General features: G+C 44.2%; 1 protein-coding gene across 5 annotated transcripts in view; it reads right to left on the bottom strand.

The window, feature by feature from the left end:
- Positions 1-16,070, bottom strand: part of LOC111585526 (sodium channel protein type 4 subunit alpha B-like) — a 44,173-nt gene that overhangs the window by 5,748 nt on the left and 22,355 nt on the right. For 4 of the 5 annotated variants that reach the window (XM_055008594.1, XM_055008582.1, XM_055008596.1 and 1 more), the window contains 8 exons: positions 11,349-11,509; positions 11,166-11,229; positions 10,681-10,829; positions 9,279-9,452; positions 5,795-5,896; positions 5,406-5,690; positions 5,011-5,064; positions 4,462-4,603 (listed from right to left, as the gene is read on the bottom strand). In XM_055008594.1, coding sequence (XP_054864569.1) covers positions 4,462-4,603; positions 5,011-5,064; positions 5,406-5,690; positions 5,795-5,896; positions 9,279-9,452; positions 10,681-10,829; positions 11,166-11,229; positions 11,349-11,509 — 1,131 coding nt within the window. The remainder of the gene's footprint in view (positions 1-4,461; positions 4,604-5,010; positions 5,065-5,405; positions 5,691-5,794; positions 5,897-9,278; positions 9,453-10,680; positions 10,830-11,165; positions 11,230-11,348; positions 11,510-16,070) is intronic. The other variant, XM_055008590.1, reaches the window with a different exon arrangement.

The raw sequence follows: 16,070 nt of genomic DNA, 5'->3' as shown, positions 1-16,070 counted from the left end.
CGAATAAACGAAACATGACGAACCAATACATGTTGAATCAACAAGTCACGACGAACCAACAAGACATGACGAACCAACAAGACATGACGAACAAACAAGACATGACGAAACAAGAAGACATGATGAACCAAAAAGACATGACGAACCAACGAAACATGACGAACCAACAGAACATGACGAACCAGTAAGACATGACAAACCAATGAGACATGAAAAACCAACAGAACATGATGAACCAATAAGACATGACAAACAAACAAGAGATGATGAACCAAAAGAACATGACGAACAAACAAGACATGATGAACCAACAAGACAAGACGAACCAACGGAACATGACGAATCAACAAGTCACGACGAACCAACAACACATGACGAACCAACGGAACATGACGAACCAACAACACATGACGAAACAATAAGACATGATGAATCAACAAGTCACGACAAACCGACACATGAGGAACCAACAACACATGACGAACCAACAAGACCTGACGAACCAATAAGACATGACAAATCAACAGAACATGACGAACCAATGAGACATGACAAACGAGAGATGATGAACCAACAGAACATGACGAACACACAAGAGATGATGAACCAACAAGACAAGACGAACCAACAAGACATGATGAACCAAGGGAACATCACGAATCAACAACACATGACGAACCAATGGAACATGACGAATAAACGAAACATGACGAACCAATACATGTTGAATCAACAAGTCACGACGAACCAAGACATGACGAACCAACAAGACATGACGAACAAACAATACATGACGAAACAAGAAGACATGACGAACCAAAACGACATGACGAACCAACGAAACATGACGAACAAACGGAACATGATGACCCAACAAGACATGATGAATCAACAAGTCACGACAAATCGACACATGAGGAACCAACAACACATGACGAACCAACAAGACCTGACGAACCAATAAGACATGACAAATCAACAGAACATGACGAACCAATGAGACATGACAAACAAACGAGAGATGATGAACCAACAGAACATGACGAACACACAAGAGATGACGAACCAACAAGACAAGACGAACCAACAAGACATGATGAACCAAGGGAACATCACGAATCAACAACACATGACGAACCAATGGAACATGACGAATAAACGAAACATGACGAACCAATACATGTTGAATCAACAAGTCACGACGAACCAACAAGACATGACGAACCAACAAGACATGACGAACAAACAAGACATGACGAAACAAGAAGACATGACGAACCAAAAAGACATGACGAACCTACGAAACATGACGAACAAACGGAACATGATGACCCAACAAGACATGATGAACCAACGAAACATGATGAACCAACAAGTCACCACGAACTAATAACACATGACGAACCAACAAGACATGACGAACCAACAGAACATAACGAACCAATAAGACATGATGAACCAATGACACATGACAAACCAACAGAACATGACAAGCCAATAAGACATGACGAACCAACAAGACATGATGAACCAATAAGACATGACAAATCAATAAGACATGACGAACAAACAAGAGATGACAAACCAACGGAACATGACGAACCAAACGAGAAAAAAAACGAGAGATGAATGGAACATGACGAATGAACGAAACATGATGAACCAATAAGACATAATGAACCAACGGAACATGATGAACCAATAAGATATGACACACCAATAAGACATGATGGACCAACAAGACATGACGAACCAATAAGACATGATGAACCAACGGAACATGACGAACCAACAACACATGATGAATCAACGGAACATGACGAACCAATAAGCCATGATGAACCAACAAGACATGACGAACCAACAAGACATGACGAACCAATGAGACGTGATGAACCAACAAGACACGACGAACCAACAAGACATGATAAACCAACGACCCCTGACAAACTACAGAACATGACAAGCCAATCAGACATGACGAACCAACAAGACATGATGAATCAATGAGACATGATGAACCAATAAGATATGACGAATCAATAAGACATGACGAACAAACAAGAGATGACAAACCAACGGAACACGACGAACCAAAGGAGCATGACAAACCAATAAGCCATGATGAACCAACAAGACACGACAAACCAACAAGACATGACGAACCAACGGAACATGACGAACCAACGGAACATGACGAACCAACAACACATGACGAACCAATGAAACGACGAATGAATGGAATATGATGAACCAATAAGCCATGATAAACCAACGGAACATGATGAACCAACGGAACATGATGAACCAACAAGTCACAACGAATCAAAGACACAAGGCGAACCAACAGAACATGACGAACCAATAAGACATGACAAACCAACAAGACATGATGAACCAATAAGACATGACGAACGAACAAGACATGACGAACCAATAAGACATGACAAACCAATAAGACATGACGAACCAACAGAACATGACGAACCAGTAAGACATGATGAACCAACGGAACATGATGAACTAACGGAACATGATGAACCAACAAGTCACGACGAATCAACAAGACATGGCGAACCAACAAGAACATGATGAACCAATAAAACATGACGAATGAGCAAGACATGACGAACCAATAAGACATGATGAGCCAACAGAACATGACGAACCAATAAGAGATGACGAACCAACAAGACATGACGAACCAACAGAACATGAGGAACCAATAAGACATGATGAACCAACAAGACATGACGAATCAACAGAACATGAGGAACCAATAAGACATGATGAACAGACGAGAGATGATGAACGAATGGAACATGATGAACAAACAAACCAACAACACGACAAACCAACAGAACATGACGAATGAACGAAACATGACGAAACAATAAGCCATGATGAACCAACGGAACATGATGAACTAACGGAACATGATGAACCAACAAGTCACGATGAATCAACAACACATGACGAACCAACAAGACATGACGAACCAATAAGACATGATGAACCAATGACACATGGCAAACCAACAGAACATGACCAACCAATAAGACATGATGAACCAACAAGACATGACGAACCAATAAGACATGACGAACCAATAAGACATGATGAATGAACAAGACATGACGAACCAATAAGACATGACGAACCAACAGAACATGACGAACCAATAAGACATGATGAAAAAACGAGAGATGAATGGAACATGACGAATGAACGAAACATGATGAACCAATAAGACATAATGAACCAACGGAACATGATGAACCAATAAGATATGACACACCAATAAGACATGATGGACCAACAAGACATGACGAACCAATAAGACATGATGAACCAACGGAACATGACGAACCAACAACACATGATGAATCAACGGAACATGACGAACCAATAAGACATGATGAACCAACGGAACATGACGAACCAACAACACATGATGAATCAACGGAACATGACGAACCAATAAGACATGATGAACCAACGGAACATGACGAACCAACAACACATGATGAATCAACGGAACATGACGAACCAATAAGACATGACGAACAAAGAAGAGATGATGAACCAACGGAACATGACGAACCAATGAAACATGACGAACCATTTGGTTTTATTTGGATGATGTTCATTTTGTCGTTAAGTATCAGAGGATATTATTTTTTACACCGACAAATCAAAGAAGAGCTAAGGTAAAACCATCTTTTCTTTGATTTGTCGGTGTAAAAAATAACGTTATCACGTGACGAACCAATAAGACATGATGAACCAACAAGACATGACGAACCAACAACACATGATGAACCAACGGAACATGAGGAACCAACAAGACATGACGAATAAAAAAGACATGACAAACCAAAAAGACGTGACGAACCAAAAAGACGTGACGAACCAACAAGACATGACGAATCAAAAAGACATGACAAACCAAAAAGACATGATGAACCAACAAGACATGATGAACAAATAAGACATGATGAACCAACGGAACGTGAAGAACCAAAAAGACATGACGAACAAATAAGACATGATGAACCAATGGAACGTGATGAACCAATAAGACATGACGAACCAATAAGACATGACGAACCAACAACACATGATGAACCAATGGAACATGACGAACCAATGGAACATGATGAACCAAGAAGACATGATGAACCAACAAGACATGATGAGCCAACAGAACATGACGACCCAATGGAACATGATGAACAAAAGAAAAAAATCCACAAACCATCATCGTAACCATCCAACTGTCTCCCTGTCTGTACCTGTCTGTCTGTCTACCTGTACCTGTCTGTCTGTCTGTCTGTCTGTCTGTCTGTCTGTCTACCTGTACCTGTCTGTCTGTCTGTCTGTCTGTCTACCTTAACCTGTCTTTCTGTCTGTCTACCTGTACCTGCCTGTCTGTCTACCTGTACCTGTCTTTCTGTGTACCTGTCTTGTGTCTCTGCTGTTGCAAAGCAGAAATGAAGGATCTGATGAAGAAGCTGAAGGTGAAGTAGCAGCCGATGGTGATGAAACACATGAAGTACAGGTACATGTAGAGGTTGGTCTCATAGACGGGCTGATCCTCCACCTGTAACCCCCCCCCCGACACACACACACACGCACACTAGCTTCAGTACAAGAACCAACAGTAACAGTAACAGTAGTAGTAGTAACAGTAGTAGTACTAGTAGTAGTAGTAACAGTAATAGTAACAGTAGTAGCAACAGCAGTAGTAACAGTAACGGTAAGAGTAACAGTAGTAGCAACAGTAGTAGTAACAGTAGTAATCGTAACAGTATTAGTAACAGTAGCAGTAGTACTAACAGTACTGCTAAGAGTAGTAGTACTAGCAGTAGTAGTAGTAGTAACAGCAGTAGTAACAGTAACAGTAGTAGTAACAGTGGTAGTACTAGTAGTAATAGCAACAGTATTAGTAACAGTAGCAGTAGTACTAACAGTACTACTAACAGTAGTACTAGCAGCAGGTGTACTGACCTTTCTGGAGTCCATACTCGCGTAGATGATATCGTACCAGCTGTGGGACATCGCCTGACAGAGAAGCAACACAGAAGTTCATCAGAAATCACCGGTTTTTAGTTTCTGCTATAAAATGATGAAAACTAAATGTTTCCTGTGAGTTCTGGAGGATTGAACTGAGTTCCACAACAAGTTCTAATGTGAGTGACGACGAATTAACATTTAAGAGCACATTCACCACTGATTCCATTAGTTTATCTGAGCTGCACATTCCTGAAAGACAACAAATTCAGTTCAAACATGTTTAATGTTGTTGTGTGAGCACAGGTGTTATCTGCTCCAGGTGTGTTGGTCACATGGTTAGTACCTGGAGAACCTCCACAGTGACATGTGTTTAACGTGTTCAGACTCACCAGAAGCAGCAGCGCCACATAGCTGGAGGCCACGGAGTCAAAGTTAAACTTGGTGTTCTTCCAGCGGATCTCCGTCATGTTAGACTCTATCAGAGAATAACATTCCGTTTTGTTGTTCACAACGGCAGGAAGGAAATATTCCTCCGACGTCTCGTTGAAACAGTAATAGAACTTTCCTGCAAACAGATTCACCCCCAGAATCGCAAAGATCAGCCAGACGGTCAGAACCACCAGCAGCACCTGGAGCATGGCTGGGACGGTCACCACCAGAACCTTCAGCACCACCTAGAGACAGACAGGTAGAGAGACAGACAGGTCACCACCAGAACCTTCAGCACCACCGTCAGTTGGTCTGTCTTTCCGTCTGTCCGTCTGTCTGCCTGTCTCACCTTCATCCCCTGGAAGCGAGACGGGACCCTCAGGGTTCTCAGGGTTCTCAGGTATTGAGTGTTGAATCCCATCCAGCTGAGCAGCAGAGAGACCAGAGACACCTGGAAGACAGAACACACCAGGTGATGACAGGAATGTAGAACCTCGGGTTCTTCATGTTTTTAGCCAATCAAAAATACGTTCCTAATCATCAGCTGCTTTTAGGTTTCATCATTTTCAGAGAAATAACTTCTTCTGTCTTCAGAGCTACCGGCTCTATTAGAAAGTGTATCATTTTGCCATGATTGAACCCGTGTCTGATTGAAGTTGTGTGTGATAAAACACTACTATATGGCTCTAAATGGAGTTTAAAACAACCACTAAGAATTATTTGCACTGTGTGATCCCATTCACTGTTGTCTTAAATGCAGCACACCAAGTTTGACTGTTATTCATCCTGTTGGTTATGTAGCATGTTTTTTTATTTCTCTTGTGAACAGATTTCAGAGATTCTTCCAATATTTCAGTAATTTGGTTAATCTATATAGATTTGTGCTAGTTGTGACCTCTCCAGGTTGGGCAGTTGGGCCAGAAGATCATATAATGATGTTTTCAGGTAGAATCTCAATTCACGATCTGAAACACAATTCTCCCTGCTGATTTTGTAGAACTTATGTGATAACATCATCAGCTTTGCAAATGATCTTAATTTGGCATATGAGCTGCTTTTCACAGGAGTTATACAAGTCATGTCATCAAGGATGCAATGTGTAAGTGTTTTATTTAGAAAGTCTTTTATGGGATAGAACCAAGACTACAGGTTCCTCCACCCTCATCTACAGAAGGAAGTTCTGTCTGAAGAACATAGGAGGTTCTGTCTTAAGACCGCAGGAAGTTCTCTCTGAAGAACGTAGGAAGTTCTGTTAAAACGAATCTGACCCACATTAAACCTACCGGTTAAACTATCCATCCATCCATCCATCCATCCATCCATCCATCCATCCATCCATCCATCCATCCATCCATCTATCTTCCTCCTCTTATCCAGGGTTGGGCCGTGGAGGCAGCAGATGAAGCAGCTCATTTCAGACGTTCCTCCTCCCAGCGATGCTTTCCAGCTCTTCCTGGTGGATCCCGAGGCGTTCCCAGACCAGATGAGATATATAATCCCTCCAGCGGGTTCTGGGTCTACCCCGGGGTCTCCTCCCAGGTGGACATGTTCAGAAAACCTCCAAAGGAAGTCTCCCTGGAGGATCTGAATCAGATGTCCAAACCACCTCAGCTGGTTCCTTTAGAGGTGAAGGATCAGCAGCTCTACTCCGAGCTCCCTCCGGATGTCTGAGCTTCTCCCCTATCTCTAAGGCTGAGCCCAGACACTCTATGGAGGAAGCTCATCTCAGACGCTTGTATCCATGATCTCATTCTTTGGGTCACTACCCAGAGCTCATGACCATAGGTGAGGGCTGGAACGTAGATGGATGGTAAATTGAGAGCTTCTCCTTTGAGGCTCAGCTCCCTCTTCACCACAATGGTTCGGTACAATGCCTTCATTACTGCTGACGCTGCACCAATCCTCCTGTCCATCTCATGCTCCATTTTCTCATCACTCATGAACAAGATCCTGAGATACTTGAACTCCTTCGCTCGGGGAAGCAACTCCCCCCCAACCCAGAGGGAGCAATCCACCGGTTTCCATCAGAGAACCATGGCCTCGGACTTGGAGGTTCTGATCCACATCCCCACTGCTTCATACTCGGCTGCAAACTGCTCCAGTGCTGCTGAAGGTCTGATGAACCAACAGAACCACATCACCTGCAAAAAGCAGAGATGTGATCCTGAGGTCCCCAAACCGGACACCCTCCTCACCCCAACTGCACCTTCAGATCCTGTCCATGAACACCCCGAACAGGATTGGAGACAAGGGGCAGCCCTGAAGGAGTCCAACACTCACTGGAAACGAGTCCGATTTTGTGTCCTGAATGCGGACACAGCTCTCACTTTGGTTGTACAGGGACCGAATGGTTCGTATCAACGAGCCTGGTACCCCATACTCCCTCAGTACTCCATACTCCCTTAGTACCCCATAATCTCTCAGTACCCCCCACAGAACCCCTTGGGGGACACAGTCGTAGTCCTTCTCCAGATCCAAAAAACACGTGGACTGGCAGGGCAAACTCCCATGACCCCCTCAGCAGCTCCAGAAGAGTAAAGAGCTGATCCACCGTTCCATGACCAGGACAGAATACGCATTGCTCCTCCTGAATCCGAGGTTCAACAATCGGTCGGAGCCTCCCTTCTAGCACCCTAGAGTAAACCTTCCCGGCGAGGCTGAGAAGTGTGATACCCTGGTAGTTGGAACAAACTCTGGTTCCCTTTTTTGAAGATGGAAACCATCATCCTGGTCTGCCACTCCACAGGTACCGTACCCGATGCCCACACCACATTGTAGAGACGTGTCAACCAAGAGAGTCCAACAATGTCCAGAGCCTTCAGCATCTCAGGGCAGATCTAGTCCACACCTGGCACCACCAAGGAGCTTCTTAACTACCTCGGTGACTTCTGCCACAGATATGGATGAAGATTCCCCAGAGTCTTCAGGCTCTGCCTCCTCCACAGAGGACATGTTTACCGGGTTCAGGAGTTCCTCGATGGGCTCTTTCCACTGCTCGACAGTGTCCCAGTACGGGTCAACAGTTCTCCACCCTGGACTGTACACAGCCTGGGCAAAGCCCTGCCTCCCCTTCCTGAGGCGTCCAACAGTTTGCCAGAACTTTCTCAAGGCCAACCGAAAGTCCTTCTCCATAGCCTCTCCAAACTCCTCCCACATCCAAGTTTTAGCTTCCACAACAGCAGCAGCTGCAGCCCTTTTGGCCGACCGGTACCTGTCAGCTGCTTCAGGAGACCGCCAAGCCAGCCAGGCCCGAAAAGCCTCCTTCTTCAGCCTGACGGCTTCCCTCAACGCTAGTGTCCACCAGCAGGTTCTTGTGTTGCCGCTGTGACAGGCACCAGTGACCTTCAGGCCACAGCTCCTAACAGCTGCTTCTGCAATGGAGGCTTTGAACATGGACCACTCAGACTCCATGTCCCCAACCTCCCCGGGATGCAGGAGAAACTCTTCTGGAGGTGGGAGTTGAAAACCCCATGGACAGGAACCTCCTCCGGACGTTCCCAGTTCACCCTCACTACACGTTTGGGTTTACCAGGTCTGTCCAGCAGTCTCCCCTGCCATCAGATCCAACTCACCACCAGGTGGTGATCAGTTGACAGCTTTGCTCCTCTCTTTACCTGAGTGTCCAAGGGTAAGCTAAATATGGGTCAGGTTAGTTTAACCAGTAGGTTTAATATGGGTCAGGTTAGTTTAACTCCCATAATAACTGGAACCAGTATAAAACTCTTCCTGTAACCTTGACATCAGTCCTGTTGCCATGGTGACAGGACTGATGTTGCCTCCTGGTACGTTTTCAATATTTTCCAGATAATCGATGTTACTGATGGATTTCTTACGTCTAAGATGAGGAAGTCAAGCCAACACCAGAAGCTGCTGAAGTATTTCTTGAATCCGAAGGCAATCCACTTGAGAAGCATCTCCACCAGGAACAGAAAGCTGAACACCAGGTCTGCTGTGTCCAGAACCTTCTGCAGGACTGGACGGCTCTGGAGGTGGATGTCCTCAAACACCTGGAAAACAAACACACCTGTGTTGAGGACCGCACCACAACAGAGCTCACTGCTGGGAAAACTGGTTTAAAACTCTGGGGAGTGGAGGAGAAGTCTCATCCTTTATTCATCCATCCATCCATCCATCCATCCATCATCCATCCATTCTTTATGCATCTATTATCCATCCATTCTTCATGCATCTCTCATCCATCCACCCATTCATCCATGTTTTTCTTTCTGCAGTATCTTCCAGTTTCTCCTGGAGGAACCAGAGTCTTTTCTGGGCCAGATGAGATACTGTTAGAAGAATTATACGTACACTCATTATGGTTATCACTGAATGACTGTAAAGGTATCTCTATGCATATGTAAGCACTTCTTGTTGAGAAGTACATGTACATTTTAACTGTAATCTGTATGTACTCACAGTAGAAACATGAGAACAAGGTTGACGTGTTCCATATGATAAGATAATACAAGTGACACTGTCTCTGACACTTTGTCTGTTAACATATCTTATGCTGACACATGATGCCACCCCTATGTTACATGACTGTTTGAAACTAAATAAAAGACGCAGAGGAGATACACTCTTCGGAGAAGGAAGGCTGTAGCAGCGGTGTGTGCAGTCTCTATCTCCCCTTGCGGCAAGTAAAAGATCTGAGCTTGTGAGTACCGTCTTTCCTTCCTGTGCTGTGTGTTTACTTTTTGGGTTTAAACCCAACAGATACATAATTCATGCAGTGAGATCTGAGTCTACCTCAGGTTCTCCTCTCGGTTGAAAACCTTTAAAGGAAGGAGGCTCCAATCCAGATCCTCATGAACAGAGATGAGGAGAGGAGTCCATCATTCAGGAGGAGCTCAGAAGAGAACCTCTGCTCCTCCACATCCAAAGGATGGTGAGATGCTTCAGACGTCCAGCCAGAAGGAGACTTCAGGACAGGTTAGGGTTAGGGTTAGACAGGTGGCCTATGAACATCTCGGTTCTCCTCCAGGATAGCTGGAGGAGGAGGCCGCTGAGGTGTTGTGTATCGTTGTGTAGCCATGTTGTGTATTGTGTATCATTGTGTAGCCATGTTGTGTATCGTTGTGTAGCCATGTTGTGTATCGTTGTGTAGCCGTGTTGTGTATTGTTGTGTAGCCATGTTGTGTATCGTTGTGTAGCCATGTTGTGTATTGTTGTGTAGCCATGTTGTGTATTGTTGTGTATTGTTGTGTAGCCGTGGTGTGTTGTGGTGTTGTGTACCAGAGCAGTACTGCTCAGCAGGATGATGAAGACGATGAAACCTTCAAACAGTTTGTGTTGGACGATGAGCAGACAGGCTCTCCTGAAGTTAGACCAGATCCTCAACGGGCCCTGGGACGTGTCTACACTCTGGAACGGACAGCAGCAACCTGAAACAACCAGTAGTGATCACTGATTGGCTGTGTGTGTGTGTGTGTGTGTGTGTGTGTGTGTGTGTGTGTGTGTGTGTGTGTGTGTGTGTGTGTGTGTGTGTGTGTGGGTGTGTGTGTGTGTGTGTGTGTGTGTGTGTGTGTGTGTGCGTGTGTCTGTGTGTGTGTGTGTGTGTGTCTGTGTGTATGTGTGTATGTGTGTGTGTATGTGTGTGTCTGTGTGTGTGTGTGTCTGTGTGTGTGTGTGTGTGTGTGTGTGTGTGTATGTGTCTGTGTGTGTGTGTTTGTGTGTGTGTGTGTGTGTATGCGTGTGTATGTGTGTGTGTTTGTGCGTACTCTCCCAGCAGCAGTCCTCAGGTGTGTTTTCTTTCAGATTTTCTTCGTCTTGTAGTTTTTCACTCTGAGGAGAAACAGTTTAAACATAAACAAACTTTAGATTTTATAAAAGCTGCTTCAGATTCATCGTTCTTTTCTTTTTTTAATGAAATTAATTCACAATTTATAAAATGTTTTCTTTACTCGTTGTTCTTTCTCTTCTTCACTTTCAGGTGAGTTGAATTCGACCTCGGCCTCGGCGACGGGGGCCCTGTCATGGTTGTCATGGTTACCGTTGACGGCCGGCTGGTCTGAGGTCACGAAGTCTAAGGCCACGTACTCCTTCCGGTTGTCTTTGTCAGCTGCTGTCGATAAAATATGAGCCAGTGATCGAATCTCTAAAGTGTCAGTCTAAGAGGACCTGAACTCTGATGTTGGCTTCATTTCTGAACACCTTGCTCATTTTGTTGTAATATCGTCATGGGGGGGGGACTTCCGGGTCACAAATAGAGTAGACGTGTTTCTTCGAACTCCCATCTAACGTTTCATATTACGACCTTTTTAAGCCTCTCTTGTGCAACTCCACAATTACAACGATCGGAAAAATGACTTCCAAAGTGAAAGCGGGCAAAAAGAAATTTGACATGCAGCCGGATGCAACACTAGCTTCAGACATGGATGACAACATGGCGGCTATCGCGAAGTTACTCGAGGAACACAAGGCTGCCCTCTCTGCAGAGTTTAAAGCGGCAATATCACCACTGGAGGCAAAACTAGATTTTGTCCAAACAACGGTGGCGGACCATGGAAACCGCATCACCTCACTTGAGGCTAACGCTAACGAACTCAGCAACAGACTGGAGGTACTGGAAGCTAAATGTGCAGCTACGGAAGCTAACTATAGCAAGCTAAAGGCTAAAACCATCGACCTCGAGTCGCACTGTCGCCGCAATAATATAAGGATAGTTTGCTTTTCCAGAGTTGATTGAAGGTACACAGCCCACTGCATTCTTCTCTGAACTACTGAAGGAGGTTCTCGGAGAAGAGTTACTCCCCAAGGCTCCAAAGCTTGACCGTGCCTACAGAGCCCTTGTAGCCAAGCCAGCCCCAGGGTCCAGGCCCAGAGCGGTGATAGCACGCATTCATCACTACCAAACGAAAGCTTCAATCGTCCAGGAAGCCCGAAAAAGGAGAGGGAACCTGTTGTACCAGGGGAAACCGGTTGCAATATACGAGGATTACTGCCCCGAGGTAATCGAACAACACACGCCATACCGGGAGGTAATGTCGAGACTATACCGAGGAGGCTACAAGCCTGCGCTCCTGTACCCGGCTAGGCTACGGATTTCGACCAAAGATGGAGGTAAAAAGTTCTTCACTTCAGTGGAGGATGCTACAACTTTCCTGGAAACACGAGGTGAAATGTCCCTGTAATCTGTAGCCGGAAATAACAGTAATTTTCAGGACCCAGCGCTACATATGGACGCTTCTGCTTGTCATTTCAACATGACTGGCCAATGTTCAGCGTTTCACCACGTTCGTATTTTCGGGTTAAATATAGCACAACTTTTATGTTATATTGCTACCTTGCACTCTTCGTAAGAGTTTCATATGTATGTTTACACTCACTTTGCTTCCGTGTACTCGATTGGTAACCGACTTTTATGCTGCTGTGCTCTGCCTGGCAGACACAGAGCGGGCGGAGTTTGTTTACACCTGACCGTTGCGTGGCAACGGTGTCACGTGCCTTTCTGCTGTCTGCCAGCGGTGTGGACAAATTGCCATACACAGAACTGAGCCTGGACTTTTTTTTTTTTTAAGTATCAATGGCAATGATCTAATAGGCACCTTTACACATTTGGGATTGAGGTTGAATAGATAGGAAGTACATGTATAGTACAGAGAAGTTAGGAAGAGCTTGCAACCTGCTGTTGCGGTTGCTATCTATGTTGGTGCTTACTGGGAAGGGTTTTTTTTGTGCTTCTGTGTTTTTTTAATTGTCTTCTGGGATGGGGAGGGAGTCAGATTTTAACCAAGGCACTTTTGGGATTTTTCTTTCTTTGGGATGCTACCGCAGTGTTACCACACAGAGCCCAAACTACACAAAAACTGTTAATATACATTCCTCAGACAAAATTTCTGAATGGGTAGTAATTTTAATATTGTAAGTTGGAACGTCAAGGGCCTTAACCACCCGGTCAAAAGAAGAAAGATATTTAATCACCTCAAACAATTGAGAGCAGACATTGCCTTCCTACAGGAGACACGTGCGCGCCTCCGAACACTCTAGACTTATGGTGGGCTGGGTGGGGCAGCACTTCCACTCTGCTTTCCAGGCCAAGGCAAGAGGGGTCTCTATACTAGTTGCCAAACATGTACATTTTGAAGCAGATAACATCACAAGTGATAAAAATGGGAGATTTGTGATTGTCCCAGGAAAGTTATTTAATACAAAAGTCATCCTTGCAAATGTGTATGCACCGAACACTGATGATGTTGGCTTCTTTAATCATTTTTTCTCCCTCTTGAGTGGCTTAGACACTCATTGTCTAATACTAGGAGGGGACTTCAACTGTTGGTTGGATCCAATTCTAGATCACTCTTCCAGCAAACCAGGAACTGAGTAGATCTGCCTCATGTATTCAGTCCTTTACCTCTGAGCTTGGTATTTCAGATATATGGCAGTTCCTTAACCCTAGAGCGAGACAATACTCTTTTTTTTTCCAGTGCCCATCACACGTATACTAGAATAGACTATATCTTTGTGGACAACAGGCTAATACCTCAGGTACATTCCTGCACATATCAGGGTATCGTCATATCAGACCATGCGCCTGTTGTGTTGTCACTGATTTTCCCTGACGCTCCACAGCCCACAAGATACTGGCGTCTGAATCCCACCCTACTCTCTGACCCCCAGTTTGTTAAATACATAGAAGAACAAATTGTTTTTTTCTTTGAAACTAACTGTACTCCAGATGTCTCTACCCTTGTGGTCTGGGATGCGTTTAAGGCTTACATAAGAGGGCAAACTATAGCATTCACCGCAAATAAAAAGAAACAGTCCCAGCAGGAACAACAAGAATTGATATTTAAAATACAAGAAATTGACCAACAATATGCACTTAATCAAACTCCAGATCTGTGTAACCGACGATTGGAATTGAAAACTAAGTTTGACCTTTTAACCACTTACCAAACAGAAAATCTCTTGTTGAAAAGTAAAAGCACTTACTATGAACAGTGTGAGAAAACTGGAAAATTACTTGCTAACCAACTAAAAGGAATAAAGGCAAAACAACTTATCACAAATATTCACACAGACAGTGGAAATACAACTCGAGATCCTACAAAGATAAATGATACCTTTAGAAGTTTCTACTCCCAACTATATACCTCACAATTCAATGATGACAATACAGCCATTAAGACCTTTCTTGAACCTTTGCCCACCCCAACCATTCCGACAGAGCTGGTGGAAAGAATGGAGGCTCCTCTGTCTCAGGCAGAGATTACCTCGGCCATATTATCGATGCAGTCCGGGAAATCCCCTGGCCCAGACGGGTTACCCTCTGAATTTTTAAAAACATTTTCAGCACTCCTCTCCCCACATCTTTTAACTGTCTTTTCGGAGTCTCTCAAGCAGGGTTCGCTTCCTCAGTCAATGAACGAGGCTCATATAACTCTTATAGCTAAAAAAGGTAAAGACCCCACAAAGTGCGCCTCTTATAGGCCAATTTCCCTGCTGAACGTTGACGCTAAAGTTCTTGCTAAGATGCTTGTACACAGGTTGGAAGATGCTGTCCCTTTAATAGTGGCGCAGGATCAGACAGGCTTTATAAAAAATCGACACTCCTTCTTTAATGTCCGACGCCTATTTAACATTATGTACTCAAGTCCCAGTAATGTTCCTGAATGTGTCGTGTCACTAGATGCCGAGAAGGCATTCGACCGTGTAGAATGGAAATATCTGTTTACAGTCCTGGAAAAATTTGGTTTAGGTCCACAGCTCATAGCTTTAATCAAATTACTATACGCCTCTCCTATTGCTAAAGGCCAAACAAATAATACACTGTCTCAGCCTTTCATGCTAGGTCGCGGAACTCACCAGGGCTGCCCACTAAGTCCAATTCTCTTCGATTTAGCGATTGAACCGCTCGCAATAGCTCTTAGGAACTGCCAGGATATCTCTGGTATTTGGAGAGGGGGTACAGAACATAGGGTGTCTCTATATGCGGACGACCTCGTATTGTATGTTTCAGACCCAAATATTTCCCTTCCAGCAGCTCTTTCCCTGCTTGCACAATTTGGTTTTATTTCTGGGTACAAGATCAATCTGCATAAGAGTGAACTTTTTCCACTCAATGAAGAGGCGTCCAACCTAAATTACAGCGATATTCCATTTCAAATTCAAGCAAAACAATTTACCTATTTGGGAGTGGTTGTTACGCGACATTTTAAGAACCTCTTAAAAGAAAATTTCACTACACTTTTGAACCAAGTTAAAGTATTACTATCACAATGGTCCCCTCTCACTTTAACGCTTGCAGGTCAAATAAACTCAATAAAAATGAATATACTGCCAAAATTCACATATCTTTTTCAGTGTGTCCCAATATTTGTACCAAAATCCTTTTTCACTTTGCTAGATTCAGTTATTTCCTCATATTTATGGCATGGTAAGAGACCCCGAATTAGTAGAGCCCTGCTTCAGAGACCAAAAAGAGATGGTGGTATGGGGCTCCCTGATTTCCGCCACTACTACTGGGCTACTAATATTCGTTGTATTTCCTTTTGGACTCGCTTTTATCTCCAGCCGGACGGTCCAGATTGGACGTCTCTGGAGCTAAATTCGTGCCGAGACCTTTCCCTCCCTGCACTCCTGGGTGCACAACTTGACCACACACTACCAAAATTACTAGATAA

This window comes from Amphiprion ocellaris, chromosome 3 (genome assembly GCF_022539595.1).
Source record: "Amphiprion ocellaris isolate individual 3 ecotype Okinawa chromosome 3, ASM2253959v1, whole genome shotgun sequence".
NCBI lineage: Eukaryota > Metazoa > Chordata > Actinopteri > Pomacentridae > Amphiprion > Amphiprion ocellaris.
The sequence above is the reverse complement of the archived record's forward strand: the minus strand, read 5'-3'. Positions and strand labels throughout refer to the sequence as shown.